Genomic DNA, 26,584 nt, shown 5'->3' on the forward strand with positions numbered 1-26,584 from the left:
AAAGTGGAATTAACTGAGTGTGAAAATAGCTTGACATAGGAACAGACAAACCAGAAAAAGGGAATTCTCTAGTACTCCCAAGCTTCTGGCTTAAGCTCTTTCTCTGTTTATTTCCTTCAAGGCACATACCACACTGAAAGCTATTATCCTGTTAAATCGTTTGTCCACCTGTCACTTTGTCCCTCTAAAATACCGTGGTCCAACAGAAAAAAAGTAACTGAAGCTGACATAAGTACATTAAACTTGCCAGCAGCCACATTTTTTTAAGCAGGGAAATGATTTATCTTTATTAAATCCAATATATCCAAAATTTATTATTTCCAACAATCAATAAAAAATTAATGACACATTTTATATTTTTTATGAAGTCTTCTAAACCACCTATAGCTAGCAGCTTGCTAGGAGGCAGCACAGATGCAGAGTGGGAGTCATGATGGGAGGCAGGGGCCTCTGGACCACTGCTGGGGTTCCAGCAGCAGTAACAAACTGGCAGTTTGCATTTGAGGTATTTTGAGCAAGTGCATTAACTGCTAGTAATGAGAAACTTACTGGAGCGATCATTTTGATGGGGAGGATCAGAGCTTCCATTTTGGACTAGTTTAAGACTGAGAAAAGAAAATGGATAAGAAGGGTCCGGGACGGAGAAGAATTGTCTGGGTAGAAATATAAATGGCACATTGATGGGTTCTAGACCAAAGAGAACGACGGAATATACTTCAGAGTGTAGAGAAAAGAAAAGTGCTCTGGAGACTTTCTCTGAAATACCAAATCATTATTTCAGTCAAGCCCTATTTGAAATGATTCACAGTCTCAGAGATCTTTTTTCAATACAAAAAATAATCACACTTTCTTCCATAAACAAGCTGGGCTAGAATTCAAATTAGCCACACCTGAAACTTAAAACTCTTCCTCAATGATCAAAGCACAGGATGAATAAGAAACCATGGAAGTATGTGTGCCTGGCCAGGATGGTTTGAGAGTATACATCCAGTAAGCAGTATCTTTCAAGTTTGGAACTAGACCAAGATGACATAGTCAAGATTTTTTGAAAGTCTCCAAAGTGCTTGTCTATCCTTTGTTTAGGACACCTTGAATTTTTTGTTTTGTTTTTGTGCCAGTCCTTGGCTTGAACTCAAGCCCTGGGTACTACCACCTAAGCCACAGCTTCTATTTCCAGCTTCTTGGTGGTTAGAGATAAAGAGTCTCCCTGACTTTTTCTGCCTGGCTGGCTTCAAACGGAGATGAAACTGTGATCCCACGATCTCAGCCTCCAAAGAGCCACCAGTGCCTGGCAGCAACACCCAGAATTCTTAGGTTCTTGTTCCTCATAGGACTCTATTTCTCCACCTACCCTAGAACATAAAATTCTCTTCCTCTAGCAGTGAATTAGTATAAATAATCTTACTAGAGGAACATCATTTGCAAGTATTTATCAAATGTATTGATAAACCAATGAGGCTTTCTCTGATAACACCAAAATGGAGCAGATAAAATAATTTACACCAATTTAATTCTACACCAATTCTCCTCCAGCTGCCTTGGAGGAGACCAAGGAAACTTAGGAAACGTTTCCTAAGCCTCCTGGCTCTGGTCAACAGAACAGAGGGAAAAAAATGAGATGGCAACATTATAATAGTTTAGGATTCTAAATGTCCACATCACATGAGATTCCAGGGAGATCAGTTTAGGGAAAAGTCAACCACCAACCAACCCAGAGACAGTCCCCAAGTTCTCCCCCAGGGAGATAAGTGATCGTGGACTAAGGGACACCCTCTGTCCCCAGGCACATGCTGTTTGGAAGGCTGAGCGAGATATGCCACGTGAAATGTGTTAGAAATGAAACACGTAATCACTGTTAAATATTTACAACGCTCTATATAGCACCTCCCAACTGCAACACCAGGTCACAGCCCGGTTAGGTGCTCCTTGTGTATAGTGCTTGATAAATTCTTACCTAATGCAGAAAACTTGATTCTTTGTAGGTCCAGGCAGCATCTCTCTCTCTAAAATTTTACAAGAAAATTAAAGAGAGGGAGGGAGGAAGTGGGAGAGAGTACCCGGGTAATGTACCCATTACCCGACTCAAGTAATTGTAATCCCTCTGTACATCACCTTTACAGTAACAAAAGGTTAATTTTAAAAAAAATAAATAAAGGAATACACTCAAAAGAGTTGAGAAAGGGAAGTGGAGCAAATCGAATGGAAGAGGAGGAAGGGCCAAGACAAGGCAAAGGCAGAGAGAGAAGAGGAGGGTTAAAAGGCATGGGAGGGGCTGCGGGCAGCGAAGGGGCAGGGACAGCAGGCAGCCAGTCTGGGGGCGGAGGTGGCCGGCCGGGCGGCCCGGCGGGTGGCTTGCCAAGCCGGCACCAGGCGGAGGAGGGGAAGAGAGGGAGGGCCTTGGAGCAGGGCAACCCTTAAAAGGAGGGTGACCCTGGCTGGCTGATGCCATCAGTGACCTCCGACGGCCAGGGCAAAGGGAGGTGGGGGGCTGGTACCCCCACGGGAGGTAAGGGGAGGAAAGACCTGGCCGCTGAGACGCACCCGAGCAGAAAGGGGAGCTCCCTTCCCTCCCCCGACCCTCAGCCATGTGCGAGCTGTACAGCAAGCAGGACACCCTGGCGTTGAGGGAGAAGCACGTCGGGTAAGGGCTCCCCAGCTCCGAGGAGAGGTGCAAATAGGGGGCAATAGAGATAGGGCAGGGGAAGTTGGGGGGGGGGGCTGCAAAAGACAGAGAGAGCCAGCGCCAGACCAGCGAGCGCACTGAGAGCTCCCAAGGCAGCAACCTGCCGTGCGCCTCCCTGCGCTGCCCCAGGCTGCGCTTGAGCATGCGCACTGGCGCCCCCGCCTTGGTGCCTTGGCCGGGTACCCCACCCCCGCCCTACTCCTGGGACCCCTCCTAGGTGGGAACGGGGTACAAGTACTCTCCTGCACACTGCAGAGAGGGTGGTGCCGAGTACACCCCCAAACCCACCCAACCCCAAAGTCCGCAATCCACCAACTCAACTATTTTTCATGATGTCTAGGAAAACAAGAAAGCTCCAAATTTTGTTTCAAGTTGTATGCTTTTTTGTTTGTTTTGCATACTTGCTTCATCAGTGAAAGCTTTAATCTAGCTACAAAAAAAAAAAAAACCCAAAACAAAACTTTAAACCAGCTTCTGCGGGAAACGTCAGGACTTCGGTCAGCAAGGCCCTCACTTGGATTTTAAAATGTCTCTCCCAGACTGCTTTTTGCTTTGTCCTTGTTATGAATGAGTTCATGAGGCAAGGAGTCTACACGACTGGCCTGATCTCTGGTCCTATATGAGTGTCATGTTGTCTGAGAGGCCTCTTCTAATTGACGTCAATAAAATAGCGTTCTACTTTTACAGGAGCAAGCCAACAGGAGTGAGAAATGTTGGGCCTGTTTTTAAAAGATGGACATGAATATAATTACTGATTGTGCAACTGCAAGCCCCAATACTGTAAAAATCAATTCTCTGCAATGTTCAAATAACTGGTACAACAGATCCTAGAGCAAAAGAAGACCAAGGGACCCTCCCCCCAAACAAACAAAAACAGTAGGCCCTGTAGGAAAATGCTGGCAGATTCATTTACTGATGAAACTCCTAACCTCATCAGGAAGGTCTGCACATGATTGAAGAGACTGACAGATTTCTCTTGTAAAATGACCAACTTCCTACCCATTAAGATGATCACACCCACTTTTTCTAACCATTCATTCTGTTTGTTTTCCGTTTTATGCCGTTTCACGGAAAACCTGGCAAGGTTTAGCAAAACAAGGTTAGCAAAGCAAATTCTCTGGAAGAAAGAATATAAATATGGTTTTCTTACTGTGTATAACCTGATCCAATTTATTTTTCTGTGCCCCTTTACCCAGTCTTCAGTTCACTTGATTGTTAGTAGGACTTAAGATAATATCTGTAAATTATGCAATAGTTTCTTGGCATATAGTAAGACTCAAAAAGGTGGGGAAAGGGATTCCCCAAAGGAAAGGTTTGTGGGATTATGACTATTGAGTGAGTTGGTTCGTACATCTCTAAACAGAGCTGTCAAATGAGAGCAAATTTAATATAGCAAGATTTAGGAACTAGGAGCAGTGGCATGATTTAGGGATTAAGGCAAAAGGCTCCGGGTTGATATGAAATGAAAACACGAAAACTGTGTGTCACCTAGGTTGTATTTTCTCTTCCCTTTATGTAACTGTAACTTTCCACTGATAGTAACCTCCATCTAAAAGGAAAAATACTGAATCTTCCAGGCCAAAATATTTCCTTTATTTCTAGGCCCTCATGCAAAGTTTTCTTTGCTGCGGATCCCATCAAAATAGTGCAAGCTCAGAGGCAGTACATGTTCGATGAGAAAGGCCAACGGTACTTGGACTGCATTAACAACGTAGCCCATGGTAAATGTCCTGTGTGTCATGCTTTGAAGGAGACAGTATTTATGTCACTGTTTATCACAATACTTACCTCAGGGCTGGCACTAGCTGTACTAGCTCCACTATTGCTGGACAGGTTGTCTCAAAATGCGCAAGACCCGAGAACGTGCCTTTTAATTTTTTTGTTGCAGATTCCACTCACTTCCTAGGCACTTAGTGTTTTGTCTCCTAAACTGTAGTGGGCCATTGTCACCCAGAAGTGGTCAAAGCTGCCTTCAAACAGATGGAGCTGCTCAATACAAATTCTCGATTCCTTCATGACAACATGGTAGAGTATGCTAAGCGCCTTTCCGCTACCCTGCCAGAGAAGCTCTCAGTCTGCTATTTCACCAATTCTGGGTACGTTTCTGACTCTGCACCCCATGACCCCTTAAACTGTCCACTCCTTCCCTCCCTTCCTCCCTTTTGCTTTTGTGTTGGGATAGAGCATCAATATCTAAAACGTTTTGAGAAAATTCTTACCGTTGACCTGGCTCCTTTTATTTGCTTTGCCTCATGACCTGAATGCTACCTGATCAAATAATGCTCACCTTTTTAGACAATAAACAGATGCAGATAATGTTTTCAGAACACACATAAGAAATTTCAGCAAATAAATGGCTCTCCTAAATATGCTAAAACTTTCGTTTTTAGACTCCAGGCCCAAAGTCCAGGTGTCCTACGTTAGGTCTGGCCTCGTATCACTATGGGCCAATAAAGCAACATGGTGATGGGGAGAAAGGAGTTTATTTCATAGCAGGCGCAGGAAGACAGCACTTCAGTACCGCTTCAGCCATCTTCAGAGTTATAGACATTCACTTCAGGTTAAATAGACAAAACCAGGACACCTGGCCAAAGCAGGAAATCAGGCAAATAATTCTTACTCAGCTGCAGCTCTACTTCTTGAGTCAGACCTCCAGCCCCTAGAATATTTTTTTGCTGGTCCTGGGGTTTGAACTCAGGGCTTGGGCGCTGACCCTCTTTGTGCCCAAAGATAGTGTTCTACCACTTGAGCCTCAGCACCACTTCTGGCTTTTTCTGAGTTGTTTAAGAGTCTCATGGATTTTTTTCTACCAGAGCTGCCTGTCATCCCCAGATCTCAGCCTCCTGAATAGCTAGGATTACAGGCGTGAACCACCAGCACCCAGCTAGAACAGCTAGAGCAACAATTCTTATAACTAAAATAGCTTCTTATAAAATGGCAGCTACCCTTAAAATGACCATGCTCACGTCAAACAGGCACTTGGACAGAAAAAATTCTAGCTCCTACTGTGTGACACAGCATATGTATCAGAAAGAATAGTACTTCCCATTATATGGGATTCTATCTCAATCCCAGCTGTATCTCATATTAGCTGTGCACCTTTATTCTGGCTGCTTAACTTCTCTAAGACTGCTTTCCTCGTCCATTACAAAGAAGTGTTAGCACTTGCAGAGTTGTGGTAAAAATATGTAAACACTTGGCACATTCCACAAATGGTTATTTTTTTTGTCTGGGTAGTATAGTCTCTCTGAACTAGACAGAAATAAAATGTGATCTTCATTTTATAGGTAAAGAAATGAATCAAATACTGAGTCAATACAACATACTTTTTCAGGCAAGCTACTGGGCCCTCAGCTTCCCATTTCTCCCCTTGAGATTTGGCTTAGTGTGGGAGACTTGTTCATGTCTTCACAGTAACTGATAGACTGAACAGGTGGGCTGAACAGGAGTGAAGTTTTTTTCTTTTTTTCGTGCCAATATTGGAGGTTGAACTCAGGGCCTGAGTTCAACCCTGGATTTCTGATTTCGTGTAATCTGACCACTAACATAACATTCTGTAATACATGCCAAGGAGATGGTCACATGATCCCCTCCTCTCTCTCCTGTGTTATCCTAACAGATCTGAAGCCAATGACTTGGCCTTACGCCTGGCTCGTGAGTTCCAGGGCCATGAAGATGTGATCACTCTGGACCAGTAAGTCTTGGAGTCCTGAGGTCTATAGGCAAGAAGGTCTTTAGAGACAAAATTATACTGCTCTGCTCTGCTCGCACAGACACCACCACAGATCCAAGTGGAGAAGGGATGATACCTGGAGTCATATTTTTTAAATTATAGAGTAAGGTGTTGAGATCAGCTTAAATCCACTGAATTAATCACATCAGGAAAGTCCCCTTTGCCATAAAATATATCACTAAGTTTCGTGAAAGAGTCAAGCTTATGTTTTTGTTGTTGTTGTTTTTGGTGCCATTTCTGGGGCTTGAACTCAGGGCTTGGATGCTATCCGTGAGCTTTTTTGTTTGAGGCTAACACTCTACTACTTGAGCCACAACTCCTCTTCCAGATTTTTTGGTCATTAGTTGGAGATAGGAGCCTCACAGACTTTCTTGCCCTGGCTAGCTTTAAATTGCCATTCTCAGATCTCAGCTTGGTGAGTACCTAGGATTACAGGTGTGAGTCACCTGGCTATTATTTCTCTTTTATTCTCATTCTGCACCATGTATTAAAAAAATTGTAAGTGTATTTTGTTTTGATCTTATGTAAAGTATTGTTACTTTATGTACTTTTTTTCAAAATTTGCTATAGATCTCTTTATAGCCACCTTTTACTCCTTAGTTCTATGGTTTAGGGCTTCTTCAGACATCTGTTGTGTTTTTCTAACTCAGCCAGTCTAGTAAAAATATAATGTGAGCCACATAAACAACTTTAAGTGGTGATAATAATGACATCCAAGTTATCGTTTCAATCTATAACCTATGCAAAAGGTACTAAAATACTTCCCTTTTTTCTTTTTGTACCATGTGGAAAGCCCAAGGTATGTTTTACACCAACAGCACATCTCAAATCAAGCAAGATGCCGCCAGTGGCTCATTTCTGTAATTTCACTACTCAGAAGGCTGAGATCAGGAGGATGGAATTTTGAGACCAGCCTGGGCAGAAATGTGCATGAAAAACTCCCTTCTCAAACCATAGGTGGGCACATTGGCACACCTGTTAATCTAAACTATATGGAAGGCTGAGATTGAAAGAATCAAGCTTGCAGGCTAGCCCGGGCAAAAAAAGACTACAAAACTGCATCTCTATGGAGAGAAAATAGAAAAGGGGACAGATGCCTACTATCACAGAAACACAGAAACCACATAAAACAAAGAAGGCAGATCATAGCCCAGGCATGCACCAGACAAGGAGTAAGACTCCATTTAAAAAATGACCAGGGGCTGGGAAGATGGCTCAGTGGTAGAGCGCTTGCCTTGCATGCCTGAGGCCCTGGGTTCGATTCCTCAGCACCACATAAGCAAAATGAAAAAAGCCAGAAGTGGCGCTGTGGCTCAAGTGGCTGAGCGCTGGCCTTGAGCTGAAGAGCTGAGGGACAGCGCCCAGGCCCAGAGTTCAGGCCCCACAACCGGACCCAAAAAAAAATTTAAAAAAAAAAAAAATGACCAGCCAGGCACTGGTGGCCCATGCCTAAAGATCTAGCTATTAAGCAAGCTGAGATTTGAGGACTGTAGTTCAAAGCCAGCTGGAGTAAGAAAGTCCATGCGGCTCATCTCCAATTAACCACCAGAAAACCTGAAGTGGCACTGCAGCTCAAACTCTGAATAAAAGGAGTTCAGGGTCAGTGACCAGGCCCTGAGTTCAAGCCCCAGGACAGAGAAAAAAGTATGATTCTTTATCTCAGTAGTAGGGAACCTATGTTGCAAGGAGAGGCCCTGAGTTCAAACCCCAGTACTGAAAACAAAAACAAAAAAACAACTACCAACTGGACATGTTGGTACATGCCCACAGTCCCAGCATCCCAGCTACTCATGAGACTAAAGCAGAAAGACGACTTGAAACTAGAAAATTGAAGGCCAATAAGGGCAATAGATGAGACACTATTTAAAAATACAGGTATACTGAGATTATAACTGTAAAATACATATGAATTTTGCATTAAAAACAATTTTTCACATTTAGAGACTAATTTAGCCATGACAAAAAAAATCATGATACCCAAAGAAATTGCTTTTGAGGACACATATTTGGCTTTCTATGTGTTTTCTTACAAGTGTAAGAGGAAATGGACAAACTAAATGCGCAGTCTTACTATTAAAAAAAATTAGATTTTAATTCTGGCACCAGTGTTGGGCTTTCCCCTGGATGGCTGCATATGAGTCAATGCAGAACTTTAGTTCACATGCTAGAAAAGTATCATTCTTGGAGCCTTTTTCTTTTTTCTTTTTAGTGCTTACCATGGTCATTTGTCATCTTTAATTGAGATCAGCCCATATAAATTTCAGAAGGGCAAAGATGTCAAGAAAGAATTTGTGCATGTGGTAAGTATTTTAGTATCCTACGATCAGAATGCTAGCACTAAATGTATGTCTAAAGATGATTCAGCCCAATGTTTACATTGAAACAAAACCATAGAAAAAGAAATGAAGATCTATACCAGTATGTAACTTGCTCAAGTCGAAGGGCTACAGAATGACAGAACATGTCTTAAGGCCCATTGATGAGTCTGACAGTAGTCAAGTGAGTTTAAAAGTATCATGTTATTCCAAGTATCATTTTATTTCTCTTGCTTTTTGGTCTACCATTGCTTCTCCTACGACTGATTCCAACTCAAATCTTGAGCTGAACTGCATCTATATGACTGCTAAAAAAATAACTTGCTCTGTGCTGAGTTATAGATCCATTAAGTCAAAAAGTATCTATTAAGCTAACCAAGTAGTCAAAACAGTGGAATTCATTTGCTCTGTTCATGTAAATGATCATTAGACATTTTTGTCTTTTCCTTTTTCATACTGGGGATTGAACCCAGGACGTTGCACATACTAGAAAAGTAAGTTTGCCACTGAGCTATATCCCAGATGAGACGACTTTTTTTTTGTTGTTGGTCATGGGCCTTGAACTCAGGCGTGGGCACTTTCCTGAGCACTTTCACTCAAGGCTAGCACTACCACTTTGAGCCAGAGCACCACTTCCAGTTTTCTGGAGGTTAACTGGAGATAAAAGTCTCATGGACTTTCCTTCCCCAGCTGGCTGCGATCCTTAGAACTCGGCCTCCTGAGTAGCTAGGATTATAGGAGTGAGCCACTGGTGCCCAACCCAGAGGAGTAGACTTTCTAAGGAAAACATCACTACCTCCTTCAAGACTAAGAGCTGCTATCAAAACTAAGTCCCCCTCTAGATTTCTGAATGATTATATTTTTGTGCTATGGTGAAGTATTGTTTTTTTTAATATAGAATCATTAACATAGTTTCCATTCACTGACATTTTTATAGTCATAAAACATACATTTATATTGTACCTGTTGATCTAAATTTGCTTTTTATAGGAATAGGGCCAAAGTCTTGATTTATAAGAGTCTGAAAGCAAAACCAAGCTCCTGTTCACAATTCAAAGACATCAGATCTCTATGGCAGTCAGAAATGTGGAGGAAAAGTACAAGAGAACATGTAGTCACTTAAGTTAGCATGGTTACCTTTCTAACATGCCCTCAGGGGGAATGCCTCTAAGTTTGTCAAAGAGATAAATAATGAGAAATGACATCATTTGATGTTTTTAGGCACCAACTCCAGATACTTACAGGGGAAAATACAGAGATGATCACCCAGACCCAGCCAGCGCCTATGCAGAGGAAGTGAAGAAAATTATTGAAGCAGCTCATCACAGTGGAAGGAAGGTTGGCGATTAGGGAATCACACTGACATCGTTTATAAAATGGTTGGCATTGCTTGCAATACACCAGTCAGAAGAGAAGTTTTCCTTTCAGTTTAAGTTTTCCTTTCAGTTCTCTGTTGTGTTTTGCCACTTGGTTCATATTTCAAAAAGTGCAGTGTTACAGTCATGCCACTAAGACTGGTCACCTTTAGGGATCCTAGACACGCAACTGTATGCTCCTTCCAGGGCTGGTGACCTACTTCTGACCTCCTCAGTGGTGTAGGGCCTGGTCCAGAGGATGAGAGAAGAGAGCATTAGGAAAGGTGATAGGACAGGGACAAACTCTTCCAATTGAGAAAAAAGTGAAGTGTTAATGGATGGTGAGGGGAAGAGCCAGCGTGGCCTTGGGGCCTCAGGACTTTTACAGACTTCCAGATACACAAAGGAGCCTCGGTTCCATTTCAAATTTCAAAAAGCCAGAGCCTAAGGTTGGTCTGTGCCTGGTTAGACAGAAGAACATCCTTGAGACTGGGCCTGAACTTAGAAGACAGAACCAGAATCTTCAACTAGAGCAGGAAAGGGATCTCACTTCTTCGGTCTTTACCTTACTGTCTTTAGCTTAACATTCAATACTCAGTGCATTTAGGGGTTACCAATGCAGATATTTAGTACAGCTTGTAACACTTTGCCTTTCAACTGACAACAGACATGGCAACTAAAAAAAAAAAAAAAATCAACAAGAATAAAAATGATTTCCTTTGCCCAAAGATCCAAATATTTTGTCTTTTGAACCTGGTGAACCTTTTCACGTTTCTAAGCTGTTGCTCCTCCTCCTCCTCCTTTCTCCCTTCCTCTCCTCCCCCTCCTCTTCCTCCTTTTCTCTTTCCTCTTTTCCTTTGATGCCTATGCAGACCTAAAGCTCTCTCTTGAAAGGAGCTTCCTAGTCTCCCTTTCTTACAGCCTATACCTCTTTACAATGCAGTAAATAAATGCTTTCAGGAAGAAAAAAACACATCATGTGTTACCTTTGCTACAGGAGGAGGATGCAAAGCATTTTTCAAGAATATTAGCATGTAATATTCACAAGCACTTGCATTAATACCATCTTTTTACCCATGCTAGAAGCAATGAGCAACTAGAAGGCAGATGTTTGAGTGTTAGACATGTTTGCAAAGTCTTGAAACATTACATCAAAAATCTCTCAAGTCCAACAGCCTCGTTCTATAGCTAGCACACTAAATAACTTCTTTAGTTATTTAGGGAATGGTTTAACCCCAACTGATCTGACTGTTAAGGAATAGTCTGAGATCTTGGGCCTGTTGATTTCCTATCTCATATTCTTCATGTACTTTGTCCTCTTATGTCATGGTGATCCATTTCCTTCTTTCTCTGCCTTTCCATCCAGACAACTTCATCGAGTTGCCTACCTGTTTAGGTAAGCCTTGGCTCAGGGCAGAGCCTGGAAATATAGTAGATTGACTTAAGGTATAGGCCATAGGCCACCCTTCCATTTGCTCAGTGCCCATTCTAGCAATCCTATTTTACTGAACTTCAAAACAGGCACCTGGGTAACTTTTTAGATGGTCACATCAAAGATGGATCAAAACATCAGTCTTCTGCAGCACACTCTAATTACCCCACGGAGCTTAAAGTAATTACGAAGAGGTAGAACTCACCCTCTCCTCTCCATGTCCCTTGATAGCTTCATTGGTACCCTAGCTCTTCCGACACTAGTGCTTTTCCATCAGTTGCTTCTCTATCACCGGCATCTTTTATTTTTTTAATCAAAAGGCCTGTTTGGCATCACTGTAGGTCTTTTCTTGGCTACTTTTAAAATCAACTATCCTATAAGAAATGTTCTTCTACAGCGGGTGAGGGGAACCTAATGAACTTTGACTGCCCCTCCATCTTTTCTTTTTAGATTGCTGCCTTTATTGCTGAATCGATGCAGAGCTGTGGTGGCCAAATCATTCCTCCAGCAGGCTACTTCCAGAAAGTGGCAGAGTATGTCCTTTCCCTATGCATCCCTGGTCAGACCGAGGGCCAATACTAATGGCTAAAATGTCAAAGTACTTCAGGCTAGGTGGTAAACAGGCACTACTGGCTTTCTGTCTGTTCAGGACTCTCAGATGCTACTCTGACCTTTCCAAAGATCCAGCAAATAAAGTATTGACCCACAGACCAGCAAAGCAGTCTTTAGGACTCTGATGCAAAGCCTGGCCTTGAATCCCTTCTCATTGGCTGGTGGTACCAAAGCTTAAAGAATTCATAGAAAAGTAAAAAAAAAAAAAAAAAAAAAAAAACCTGCAAAAAATCACTTGTCTTTCTTTTCCCATATTAAGCAGTAAATGTGAAAGGTGTCTCATTTAGAAATAATGTGATTATATTGTAGAGCCTATTAGACTAGACTATCACTAAGGCAGATTAAGTCCTCAGGTAATTTTGTGTATGTGTGTGTACTGGGGCTCAAACTCAGGGCTTGGGCCTCCTGAGTAGCTAGGATTGCAGGACCGCAAGTTTGGGGAATTTTGGTGTCCTGTAGGCATGAAAACATCTTTGCCTTTCAGGTATGTGCACAATGCAGGGGGAGTGTTTATAGCTGATGAAGTCCAGGTAGGCTTTGGCCGCGTTGGGAAATATTTCTGGAGCTTCCAAATGCATGGGGAAGACTTTGTCCCAGACATTGTCACCATGGGGAAACCAATGGGCAATGGACATCCAGTAGCATGTGTGGTGACGACCAGAGAAATTGCAGAAGCCTTCAACAACTCTGGGATGGAATACTTCAATACGGTAAATTGTGGTCTACAACTTTAATCTGGAGAGGAAAGTATATTCTTATACTTTTTGCCAAATAATAAAGAATAAGGCTCAGAGGTACCAGCTAGCTACCCCAGAATTGTAGTCAAACTTTGATCTAGTCAGATTTTATCTAGTATAATTCCTCCTTTTTTTTTAAAATTTTATTTTATTTGTGAACCTACTGTACAGAGAGGGGTTACAATTACATGGGCAGGATAATGCGTACATTTCTTACCAAGCATTGCAGCCTCCTCCTTTGTTTACCCTTCACATCCCTTCCCAGCCTCCCCCCCCCCCCCCCCCCCCCCCCCCCCCCCCCCCCCCCGCACCAACGTTGTAGAGCTCGTTTTGGACATGACAACTTGTACTTCTCATTGTCTTTTTTTTTTTTTAATCGATCGTGGGGCTTGAACTCTGGGCTTGGGTGCTGTCCCTGCACTCTTCAGCTCAAGGCGAGCGCTCTACTGCTTGAGCCATAGCTCCACTTCCGGTTTTCTAGTGGTTTATTGGAGAGAAGAGTCTCACGGACTTTCCTGCCCGGGCTGGCTTTGAACCACGATTCTCAAATCTCAGCCTCCTGAGTAGCTAGGATTACAGACATGAGCCACCAGGGCCCGGCTAATTCCTCTTTTTCTTATACACTTTTCCTCTTCCTAATACGGTCTTAATAATTTTTCCAGTGATAGATGGCTATCTTCCTAAATTTCAGAGGTTATATTTTCATTAACAGTGTGAGCCTCTTTGATAAATATATAGGTATATAGATATCTATATATAGATGAATTTAAAGTATTTAGATGATGCAATACTGTAAATGTTATTCAATTGTCACAAGAGACACTAACTTTTTATCTCTGGGATATGTATTTCCTTGGCTTTACTCCCAAAAAGTAATAAGCTTTAGGCTTGGGGAAAAAAAATCACAGTAAACTTCACAGCATAACAATATAACAACACTTGTTGTAGCTAAAGTAAGATGCAAATCGAAGGACATTTTGGGGGGAAAAGTCCTTGCTGGGATGTTTTCAGTCAGCTCCTCAAGATTTCCATTACTGAGCCACACTTGGAAATCTTTAATTCACAGTATAATTTTTTCTTATTGTTTGGATGAATCAATAAATTCCTCAATAGTCCCTCATACTAGTTATGCAACATAAATCTGGAGTGAATTTTTCTCGATCTGATAGAATAATGCTGTATTCCAGGCTGGGAATGTGGCTTAGTGGTAGAGTGCTTGTCTAGCATGCATGGAGGTCTGGATTCGATTTCTTAGTACCACATAAACAAAAAAAGCTGGAAGTGGTGCTGTGGCTCAAGTGGTAGATTGCTAGCCTTGAGCAAAAGAAGCTCAAGGACAGTGCCCAGGCTCTGCATTCAAGCCCCAGGACTGGCAAAAAAAAAAAAAAAAAAAAAAAAAACCACACAAATGCTATATTCTATATTCTAAGTCTGAGAAATTAACATATTAAAAAATTCTACTAAAATTATATTTTCTCAGTATTTGTGAAATACATAGGCTTATGATTCAGGTATGTATATGAACCAGATTTTTCAGAGATAAAGCAGTACCACTAATTCACCTATTAAATTTTCATTATTTTTTCACCTTTACAGTATGGAGGAAATCCAGTATCTTGTGCTGTTGGTTTGGCTGTCCTAGATGTAATTCAAAATGAAGACCTTCAAGGAAATGCTACAAGAGTAGGAAATTATCTTATTGAGTTACTGAATAGACAGAAGGCTAAACATACTTTGATAGGAGATATTCGGTATGTCTATCTCAAAGTTATCATGTAGTTAATCATTTTTCCAAAGTGTTTATCATATATAATTGAAATAAAGTATATGAAACCTATTATAGAAAACACTGAAAAACAGACAAAGCAAAAATCAATCTTAATGCAGAACCTAGGTATCAGCACAGTTAAATGTGGGTATATATCTTTCCTGATTTTTATATTTACTTTCCTTTTTATAAAGCCAGAATAATTTTAGTACCCAAAGAGAGAGATAAAAGGAAGAAATTTAAATCTAAATGATTCATGGAAAATTACTTAAATGCAATCCTAAAACTGTGGATATTTTATGTTTGTAGGTATATAGATATATGAACTTTTCTATATATTAATATAATATATATAAATATTGACAAACATATGAATAGACATGGAAATTAAATGGCATGAGCTGTGGCTCAGCAGTAATTCACCTGCCTAGCAAGTTCAAGCACCTGAGTTTAAACTCCACCAGTACTGACTGCTCCCCAGAAACCAAAAGCTAAAAGCAACTGTGCACAGAGTTAGTATTTTGGATTCATTAAAAATCAATTAGAGACATCACATTCACTTCAAATTAAAACATGTTTGGGCAGGGCACCAATCTCTACACCTGTAATCCTACCTACTCAGGAGACTGAGACCTGAAGATCACAATTCAAAGCCATTCTGGGCAGATTAAGTCCATGAGACTCTTGTTTCCAGTAAGCCAGCAAAAAGATGGAAGTGGAGCTGTGATTAATGTACTATAGCACCAACCTTGAGCAAAACCAGCTAAGGGACAGTGCTCAGTCCTGAGTTCAAGCCCCAGTACCAGCATACATGCACACGTGCACGCACGCGCACACACCCACACACACAAACTGCTTGGGGACAGTGTTGCTTTTCTGTGACAGTGTCTTGTGATGTTGACTGAGTGTGTGTATATTAACTTTTTCCACCTTCTTCAGGGGCATTGGCCTTTTCATCGGAATTGACTTAGTGAAGGACCAGGAGAAAAGAACTCCAGCCACAGCAGAAGCTCAACACATCATCTACAAGTAAATCCACCTCCACATCTATTTGGTATCTTGACCCCCTTGAATATTTGCTTTTTTCCCTCGTACCTCTCAAAGAAAAAAGATAAAGTTAAGCCAAGCAGTTTAGAAACATGGATACGTTGGATGCAGAACACTTGTCTGTACTGGCTTCATGTGCATAAGTAATCCTATTTATCGTTTGTATGCCCTCCCATCTGTTTCCTGCCTTCATTAGAATGAAAGAAAGCCAAGTGCTCCTCAGTGCTGACGGGCCGCACAGAAATGTGCTCAAGATCAAACCACCCCTGTGCTTCACCGAGGAGGATGCAAAGTTTATGGTGGACCAACTTGATGGCATCCTGACAGGTTGGTGCACAGACCCGAAAGATGTCTCTTTGCCTTCTCCCCTGGCTTCTTGTCTTCCCCTCATGGAAGTGAGGTGAGGCAGAAATAAATGGAGAACTTTCCAGTTAGAACTAAACACAGATCATTGGGAAAATAACTACATGGACCCTTTAACCCACTCAGATATTGCTCACATGACTTCAAATCTAAATTTTTACTGACATAGCATACTGGTTGGTTGGTTGGTTGGTTGAGACAAAGTCCCATTATTACCCAGGCTGGACTTGAACTTCTTTATTATTTTATTATCTGTAAGTAGTTGTACAAAAGAATTTCAATTCAACCTGTCAGTTTATGACAACAGTGCATCTTGATCAAGTCCATCAGTCCCCCATCTCTCCCAGTACCACATGACTACAGTGCATCTTGATCAAGGTCATCCCTTCCATCAGTCTCCCCATCTCTCCCATCACCACTCGTCTCTTAGAGTTTGATCCAACTGTCTCAGCCTCTCAGGAGCTGGGATTACAGGTGTGTACCATACACCAGCTACCAATGTGTTATTTTACCATTTTTACCACCGGAAAAAATAGATATTTAAAACAAAATAGCTTCCCTGTACCACACACCACAAATACAGTGTGTATTGATTCAGAACCAGTTAAGATAACTGAAATATTTTTACTAAAAGTTACAGATTCTGTCTTAATTATTTTTACTCTATGTCGAATCATTTGACTTTGTGCTCTTTAAGTTTTTAAATAAGCCAGACACTGATGGCTCACATCTGCAATCCTAGCCGCTCAGGAAGCTGAGCTCTTAGGGCCTCGATACAAAGCCAGCCCAAGCAGGAAAGTCTGGGAGACTCATCTCCAATAAACCACCAGAAAACCAGAAGTGGAGCTGTGGCTAACAAATTAAATAGGTACAGATGGACACATTGCAACAATGAGATGTACAAGACGCTATGTTGACTTTACAACTTTGGCTGGGGGGGGTGGAGGTGGGGAGAGTAGTTGTGGAGATGGGAGGGCAGGGATGGTAGGGGAAAAACAAAGGCAGCACCAATGCTTGATAAGAAATGCACCTTGCTCATGTAATTGTAACCCCTCTGTACAGTATTTTCACAGTAAAAAACTTATTTTAAAAAATGGTAGAGCAATAACCTTGAGCAAAAGAGCTCAGGAATAGCGCCCAGGTCCTGAGTTCAAGCCCCACAACAAAAAAATAAATAATATTGAAAACATATTAATACATTCTAGTTCTAGACAGACATGGGTGGCTCACACCTGTAACCCTAGCTACTCAGAAGACCGAGCACTCACCTGGAGGACTGAGAGTCAAAGCCAACCAATTTCTCAAGACTCTCATCTCCAATTAACCACAAAAATCTGGGCTGGAGGTGTGGCTCAAATGGAAAAGTGTCAGCCAAGCAAGCTGAGCAAGAATGAAGCCCTGAACTCTAAATTTAACCCTTAGTACTATGAGTTCTATTCCAATTACAAGGACCTCCATATGTCATTCAAAATTATAGCCTATCATTAAAAATTTTTCATATGTGCAATTCATTCCACTTATTTTTCTGCTCTGACCATAAATAAGATTAAAAAGTAAATCAGTGTTATAAAACTATATTGAAAATCATAGAGCACTGTTGGAACATATTTTTTAGTTCATATTTGTGATTGCTTAGTTGAATCTTCATAAAGATTCTGATGGTTCCTCTGCTTTGGAGGTTAGGAGAAGGCTGAGAAGTCAGGGATCATTTTAGCAGAGATAATTGATGTTTAGAAACTTAAGCATCAACCTGTAATTCATAGCTGGTTCTTTTTTTTTGGCTCAGAGCTGAATGTTATTCTCAGAGCTAAGAATTATTCAAAGTAACCCAGCTGGGTACCAGTATCAAGCCTATAATCCTACTCAGGAGGTTGAGATCTGAGGATTGAGGTTCAAAGCCAACCTTAGCAGACAAATCTGGAAGACTTTTCTCCAATTAATCATGAAAGAATCTGAAGTGGAGCTGTGGTTCAAGTAGTAGAGTGCCAACCTTGAGCAGAAAAAGCCAATCAAAAGTGAAAGACCTTAATTCAAGCCCCAGTATCAGCATGTATGCTGATATCAGCATGTATGTGAGCACGCGCGCGCGCGCGCACATAGACACATAGACAGACAGACAGACAGACAGACACACACACACACACACACACACACACACGGGTGAAAATAGAATTTCCTTTATATAACATGAATTGGAGATAGGTAAAGGAGCTAAATGCCGATTATGAATGATAAAGATTATTTTCTAAACAAAATGATTAATAGGGATACAGGTTGACCCATTGTAACAATGAGATGTACAAGACACTATGTTGAAAACATACTTGCCTTTTGATTTCTTTTTTAAGTATATCCCTAGAGATACTAAATTTCATTCAGGCTTTCATGTTATTCTGTCTTCTCTGTGATACTTTTATTTAGTTTTAGAAGAAGCAACAGGAACTGAATCTGAAAGTTCAATCTCTGCGAATACTCCATGCAGAACAAAGGTAAGACTCCACTACTGTAGTTTTAGGGGAAACGTTTAAAGTTTTGAGAACTTACCAAAAAGAAAATATATGGTGATAGACCGAACAAAAACTAATGCATGCTAAGGTTGAACTAATTTTTGCAATTTTAAGGTCATGATTAAATTTCCAAAACCAGTATCTCATCTGAGAGAAAGCCAAAGTAGTATTCTTAGGAGATTATACATTCCCCTAATAAAATAAACAACAAACAAACAATACAAAAAAAAATCTCCTGGCGCTGGGAAGGTGGCTCAGTGCTTTGCATGCATGAGGCCCTGGGTTCAATTCCTCAGCACCACATAAGCAAAAAAGAAAAAAGCCGGAAGTGGTGCTGTGGCTCAAGTGGTAGAGCGCTAGCCTTGAGCTGAAGAGCTGAGGGACAGCACCCAGAATTCAGGCCCCATGACCGTACACTCCCCCCAAAAAAAAAATCTCCTGTAGCCTGCAAATACGCTTAAAATATGGAGAGCAATAGAAAGACAGGGACTGGGAAAGCACCTTCCCTTTTGGTCTGAGGGTCATCTGACAGCACCCCGGGCTCACCATCAGCAGGGACATTAGCTGTGGGGCTCCAAAGTATGAGAGCTCCATTCAGAAATGAGCTCAAGTGGAAGCCTGACCAGCAGCAGGGGCCTGGCATCATCCGGCCCTGGTGGCCTAGTTTCTACATTTGATGTACTTCCAGCACAGGGGCTGCTCCTTCTCCTCCCAAGCTGCCCAGTGTATGAGAAAGAATACCCTGGGGTTGAGAAACAGAACAACAAAAACTAGGGAGGCTTCATTGCATAATTTGTTATTTGTTTATGACTTAGATGCACGAAAGAACACTCAGTGCCTAGAGCCTGCCTGACGGCCAGGGAAGACAACAAAGTCCTGTTCACCAAGCTGTTAGGGCCAGAGCAAATGATTTGCTAACTGCTCCAGTCTCTTCACACTACTCAAACCAGTTGTAGGAACCCAGGAAATCTGTTATTTTGTGGTGTGTGTGTGTGTGTGTGTGTGTGTGTGTGTGTGTGTGTGTGTGTGTGTGTGTGTGTGTGTGTGTGTGTGTGTGTGTGTGTGTGTGTGTGTGTGTGTGTGTGTGTGTGTGTGTGTGTGTGTGTGTGTGTGTGTGTGTGTGTGTGTGTGTGTGTGTGTGTGTGTGTGTGTGTGTGTGTGTATCTATCTCACAGGATGTCCTATCATAACAATTTTGGTCTTCTTTTTGTCTGAATAACATTCCATGGTGCACATATACCACATTTTCTTTATCCATTCTTCAGCTGATTGACGCCTATGCAGATTCCATAACTTAGCTACTACTGGGAATTGAACATGAGAGCTGTGACTGTCGGCTGGGCACAGTAACTCATAGCTATAATCCCTGCTACTCAGGAGGTAAACACTGGAAGGCTCAGGGCTCAAGGCCAACCAGAACAAAAAGCTAATGAGACCCAACCTAAACCAAAAAGTTAAGCATGTTGGTGTGTTCTTGTTATTCTAGCTAAGCAGGAGGCATTGGTAAGGCAATCACAAGTCAGGCTAGCCTAGTGAAAAGACAGGAGCATACCTGTAAAATAACTAAAAGCAAAACAAGATGAAGAGAGTGGCTCAAATGGCAGAGCACCTGCTTAACAAGCATAAAGCATTGAGTTGCAACCCAATACTGCCAGAAAAAAGTATTCAGGCATCTCTATTGATCTCTATTGCATGCTAACTTACATTCTTTCAGAAGTATCCCCAGGAGTGGCATAGCAAGATTATATGTTAAATTTACTCTTAGTTTTTGAGACACCTCCATAATGATTTCCATAGTGGCTGTACTCATTTTCATCCCCACTAATGGCATATAGTGTCTATCATCTGAAGTGGAAGAGATGTTCATCAAGTCCAGGACAGAGTCACAGGTGCACAATGGATTTATCAAGCACTGTCAAGGATCTTTCAAACACCAAAAGTTCACCCCAAGAAGCTTCACCCTGGAGTTAGCACAGATGATGCCTGTGGATGAGATTTTAACTTGGAGGTGTTCTGTTGACCTTGCATTTCCAAGGTCTGTTAAAGGCACTAACAAGGGGTAGTGAGGAATAACTGTGGTTTTGTCCCATTTTCCCTGGGGTTTTTGGTGGGCATAGGCTGTTAATTTCTCCTGCAGAGACTGGGTAGGGGCAGAGGACAGCTGTGGAAGTTTTGTTGCCTGTCTTGCAGATGCCTGAGAAAGAACATGGAGACCCACTCAGCAATAACACCACTGACCACACAGAAAATCCCAGCAGAAAGAGAAATGGCATGTGCCCAAGCAAGCATGCACCACTCAGTAAGAAGCTCTCAAGACATGATAGATGAACATTATAAAGCAAGGCAGATGTTCAAGAGTTGTAAAGAATGGGGGAGTTTGTCATCTCTTAATAACCCTATTGTACCCTTGAAGGGTATTCATTCAGTTTAGACTTATAAATAAAAAGGTAAATGACTTAACAAGAATAAACCAAGTAATAAACTGTCACAATTCTTAGCAGAGGCCAGTTGTGGTTTTACACATCTGTAATCCCAGAGGCTAGAGAGGCAGAGATCATGAGGAACATAGTTCAAGGCCAGCCTGAGTGAAAAAGTTAGCAAGATCCCATCTTGACCAAGATACCAGGCATAATACAAAATATCTGTAACTCCAGCTACACTGGAAATATAGGTGCAAAGTTTGGGGTCCAAGCTGTCCCTAGGCAAAAAGTACAGGACCCTATCTGAAAATTAAAGCCAAACAGGACCATAGGTATGGCTCAAATGGTAGAGTGCCTGCCAAGCAAGTGCAAGGCCCAGTACTGAAAAAAACAAACAAACATGATTAGTTATGCCTCTACTCTGTTAAATTACTTGGAATTTCTGATGTTACTCAATTTATTCCGCCAAATTTAAGCTTGCAAATAGAAAATTAAGTTGGCATCTTTACTTGTGTTGTAATATTTAAAATTAGAAAGTTGAGTATAGTAGATGCCTTAACTTTGAAGAGTTAGTTCTTTAAAATATTAATTTAATGATTTAGGATGTAAGAGTATTTATGAACTACAATAAAAAAAACATATAAACAAAAATGTTTACTAGTAAATGTTTACTCTCGCAAGGAATGTTGAGTTGGGGGTGATAAAATGAAAATCATTTGAGAAAAATATTCATATAAAGCAAATACTAAAAAGTGAATCAAAGCCAGATGCTGGTGGCTCACACTGTAATCCTAGCTACTCAGATGACTGAAATCTCAGGATTGAGATTCAAAGCCAGTCTAGGCAGGAAAGTCTGTGAGGCTCTTATCTCCAATAAACCACAAAATACTGGAGCTAGAGGCTCAACTGTTGTAGAATACTAGCCTTGAATGAAAAAGGAATAGTGCCCAGGCCCCAAGTTCAAGCCCCAGGACTGGCAGAGACACAGACACACACACACCTCAATATTATAGAGTTGTATATATTTGTCATTACTTTTCACTTTTGCTTTTCATTGTCTTTCATTTCTACTGTCTGGAATTATTTTGTAATTTTTTATTGTAAAGATACTGTTCAGAGGGGTTACAATTACGTAAGTAAGGTAATGAGTACATTTCCTAGGGAGCATTATTACCCCTCCTTTGTTTTCCCCTACCATCCCTTCCCTCTCCACCTCTCCAATTCCTCACTCCCCCACCTCCACCCCACCAAGTTGTAAAGTTCATTTTCAACGTAGTGTCTTATACATCTCATTGTTACAATGGGTCAACTCGTATACTTGTTTCAGCATTTTGCTGTTTCCATTCCCCCTCCCCTCGCCAAATTAGAAATCAAATACAGTGGCAACAGGGATTCTATCATTGGGGAAGAGCATACAAAAGGAACAAAAAAAAAAATCACATAGTACATTAAAAACAACAGCAACAAAGAAAAAACCTCTTGGGGTTCATTTCGCTTAGCATCATCTTCTATGGTCATATGTACATAGCTTTTGGCCTTTTCTGCTTGTCTGATAAGATTATCCTAGATGTATACCAGTTATTGCAAATAAGAGAAACCATGGGACCTATATTTCTCTGGGTCTTTTTCTGTTGTTTTTTTTTTCCTTTAAAGAACACCCCAAAGGGTGTGAGTGCCTGGCCTCAGCCCCATGTTTCACAGATGGAGAAAGTGGAGGCCACAGATGTTAGGAAACTGGCTAAGATGCCTCATGTGCTCAGAAGCCATGCCACGACTGGCACCTGATGACTGACTCCCACCCAGTGCTTTTGCTTCCATACCCTTTGATCGGAAGCTTTAAAGAGGAATCAGTTGACACGGAGGGTCAAATCTACTAATGAAATGCTGTAAACACAGTTCTTTTGATGAATTGGCTTTTAACTACTCACAAGCAAAAAAGCAAAATGTTGTTCATCAATCAGTGACAGGCATGAAAATGTTCACTAGGAAAACTCCCCCAAGTGATACAGTACCTCACATACAAGAATTCCAAGAGGTCATATTAACTTGAACATAATGAAACACTAGTCACCAACTTCTCACTTCATGCACTTGGCTACCTTTTATATCTATAGCAATATCTTCTGTGGAATGAAATAAAAGTAAATACTCAGTTAATTTTCCATCCTTTGGAGAAAACTGAAATCATGGCACAGGATTTGGAGTAAAAGTGGCACTGTGGAAGCCTAAGTACAGACTGGAAAGCAAGATCAATTTACACAGAGCCATGGTCCTCCTGTTTGGTTCCTTGAGCATCAGTGAGACCCAGATGTGCTTCACACACATGCCTATGCTCTCACTGCGACAGGAACTTATAAAGGAAACAAGACATAAGATGAGGGGAGGAAACCAAGTATCCATTCCTTTTAAATACTCAATATTTGAAAGCCTTCTATTCATCATCCTGAAACAACTAGATTGTAAGGACAGTGGAATGGCTGGGTGCTGTTTGGCTCACACCCATAATACTAGCTACTCAGGAGACTGAGATCTGACCATTGCAGTTTGAAGCCAGCCTGAGCAGCCCATGTGACTCACGTGGATGTAGAATTGTGCCTCAAGTGGCAGAGCACCAGCTCTGAGCAAAAAGCCTAGGACCGGAGCTCAAGTCCACAAATTGTTGCTTGCACGCGTGCATGCGCGCACGCACGCACACACACACACACACACACACACACACACAGAGCCATGGCCTTCTGAAAGTTCAGTGATTATGTCAGATCGATGTCAATCCCTTTCGAGTCTAGAGAAACCATCTCCAGGATGTAGTTCATGATCTAAAGCTGTGACCACATATGGTGATATGGTACTATTTCTCCTATAGCCAGGATTCAAGTGCAAGACACAGTAGTGTCATAATTCCAGTGACATTTCTTTACATAGAAAAAGCAATCCTAACACTTCTATGAAATCACACACACACATACACACACACACACACACACAAAAGCAGTTCTGAGGGAGCTATCACAATACTCGACTTCAAGTTATCCTACAAAATCATGGTAACAAATACAGCATATTAGCACAAAAACAAGAGACACACAGCCAGCCCACACAGCTACAACTATCTGATTGTTGACAAAGGTGGTAAAACTTGCACTGAAAATAAGACAGCCTCTGTAACAAGTGGTACTGGAAAAACTGGACATCCACCTGTGGAAGACTGAAACTAGATCCTTATCTCACCCTGTACAAAAACCAATTCAAAAAAAAGATCTAAGGCCTTCATTCAACACTTGAAACTTTGAAATTACAAGAGAAAGACATACGGAAAATGCTTGGTAATATAGATATAAATAATAGCTTTTTGAATAGGATTTCAGTACCTTAAAGAATAATAAAGAAGGGTTGGGAAGGTGGCTCAGTAGTAGAGCGCTTGCCTTGCATGCCTGGGGCCCTGGGTTCAATTCCTCAGCACCACATAAGCAAAAAGAAAAAAGCCAGAAGTGGCACTGTGGCTCAAGTGGTAGAGCGCTAGCCTTGAGCTGAAGTGCTGAGGGACAGCGCTCAGGCCCAGAGTTCAAGCCCCATGGCTGGACCCAAAAAAAAAAATAAAGAAAGAAAAAAAAGATTAATAAAGACTAAGAATTGACTGATGGGATTGCATGAAAATTCAAAAGCAGAAAAACATACCGTCCACAACTATACACTGTGAAGACACAGACTATAGAATAAAATCTTTGCTAGGTATTCATCTAATAGAGAAGATTAATATCCAGAATATACAAAGGACTCAGTATAAACATCAAACAAATAATCCAAGCAACTAATCACCTGATTCCTTAGGGGATGGGTAGGAAGATGAGCTTTTCATTTCTAATGAGCTCCCAAGTAAAGACAGTGCTGCTTCTCTGAGGACTGTGCTTTGAAAACTGCTCAGTCACAAGCGAGGCAGAGATAAGGAGGCATATATGGATGCCAGGTGATCACAGTCCTAAAGAGAAATTTAATCTATTTGAAGGAATAACGGATGTAAAAAAAAAAATAATCAAGGGAGGAAACAGTAAGACTTCAGAATGAAAAGATTATTCATAGAGGCCTAAACACGGAGAATAAGATTTAAAACTCCACTCAACAGGGCTGGGAAGGTGGTTCAGTGGTAGAGTGCTTGCCTTGCATGCACAAGGCCCTGGGTTCGATTCCTCGGCCCACATAAGCAGAAAAAGCCCGAAGTGGCACCGTGGATCAAATGGTAGAGTGCTCGCCTTGAGCTGAAGAGCTAAGGGATAGTGCACAGGCCCAGAGTTCAGGCCGCACAACTGACAAAAAGAAAAAAGAAAAAAAATCCACTCAACTATCAAAAGAGAATTCTAAAACCCTCTGAAAAACATATATTAGTCAAAACTACAATCAGATTGATACCAATTTTTTCAACAGTAGTATAAGACGACAATGAAATATTTTAAGTTTTTAAAAGAAATGCCCTTTGAACTTTATATCAAGACAAATGACATTCAAATATGTAGGCATCATAAAAGCTTTCTTCAAAATACATGAATACCAGCTTCTCTGTCTATGCAAAAGATCCACTGTGAAGACAATTATAGATGAAATATTTCAGTTGCAGAAAAGTATAAGATACACTTCAAGAGACATGTAAAGAGAATAATCAAATTTCTTGGTAAGCTTTTATATTGGCACAAAAAGCTAAAAACTAAAGCAAAGGGGAACTATTATAAATAGTTAAGAGTAGTAAAAAGTTAAACCTCACCGTATCAGTGTAGAGGAGACTAAGGGAAGTGAAATTACACTGAAGCTTTTCTTAAATTAACCCTAAGATGTAAAAAAAAAAAAAAGAAAGAAAATATAGAAGCAAATTGAGATAATTAAGGTCATAAAACAAATATATTTACAATTAATATGAATGTATGAAATTATTAAGATTCCTACATTCATTAAGTGACTAAAAAAGAAAAATTATATATATATATATATATATATATATATATATATGCCACTCACAAAAGACACAGCAAAAACCTACAATCAATATTAAATGTAAAAGAACAGAAAAACTTACTGGCAGTGTTAATTTAAGGTAGAGTTTATGTTAAAAAGAAAATAATAGCTAGCTGTGCAGTCAAAGCCAGGAAAAAGGCAAGGACGCTACTATAAAAAATTATTTTCAATATTGTGTGAGTTTTGGATCATAAAATTAAAGAGAATGAGGAGATTTGAGATATTATTTTAAAAGAAAACCTTGTTGAAGCCAGTAAGGGAGACTATTCATAAGGCAACACAGGTTTTTCAGTAGGAGATTGGGCTCAATTCCAAACACAACAAGTAGAGACTCATAGCTAAGGGACAAGGTAGAGATTAGCAGGTGGAAAAATACTACAAAGAAACATCAAGATTGGGAGATTCTTGCAGAAAGCAGGACAGGGCAGTAAGACATTCAATGTTAAGGATGAGGAATTTGATCAGATGTTGAGGGTGAGAATAGCAAGGTGAGCAAATGTTGCTAACTTGACTCAACAAGATTTATACTGAGTAGCCAAAACACCCAAGCATTTTCAAAATAAAGGGCAAAGAGGGGTAAATTGTCTGACCAGATAGTAGTACTTAACATA

The 26,584-nt window shown here is 40.9% G+C and overlaps 1 protein-coding gene across 1 annotated transcript; it reads left to right on the forward strand.

The window, feature by feature from the left end:
• The first annotated feature begins 2,423 nt into the window (after positions 1-2,423).
• Etnppl (ethanolamine-phosphate phospho-lyase) lies at positions 2,424-21,616 on the forward strand. Its single transcript, XM_042701884.1, has 13 exons — positions 2,424-2,641; positions 4,286-4,404; positions 4,620-4,779; positions 6,303-6,377; positions 8,626-8,716; positions 9,953-10,069; positions 11,969-12,051; positions 12,615-12,840; positions 14,464-14,618; positions 15,575-15,664; positions 15,879-16,009; positions 18,467-18,534; positions 20,743-21,616. The coding sequence occupies exons 1-13, from the start codon at positions 2,586-2,588 to the stop codon at positions 20,878-20,880; spliced, it is 1,509 nt and encodes a 502-aa protein (XP_042557818.1). The 5' UTR covers positions 2,424-2,585; the 3' UTR covers positions 20,881-21,616.
• The last annotated feature ends 4,968 nt before the right edge of the window (positions 21,617-26,584 follow it).

The sequence above is a fragment of the Dipodomys spectabilis genome, unplaced genomic scaffold (genome assembly GCF_019054845.1).
Source record: "Dipodomys spectabilis isolate Male_0828 unplaced genomic scaffold, ASM1905484v1 ptg000297l, whole genome shotgun sequence".
Classification (NCBI taxonomy): domain Eukaryota; kingdom Metazoa; phylum Chordata; class Mammalia; order Rodentia; family Heteromyidae; genus Dipodomys; species Dipodomys spectabilis.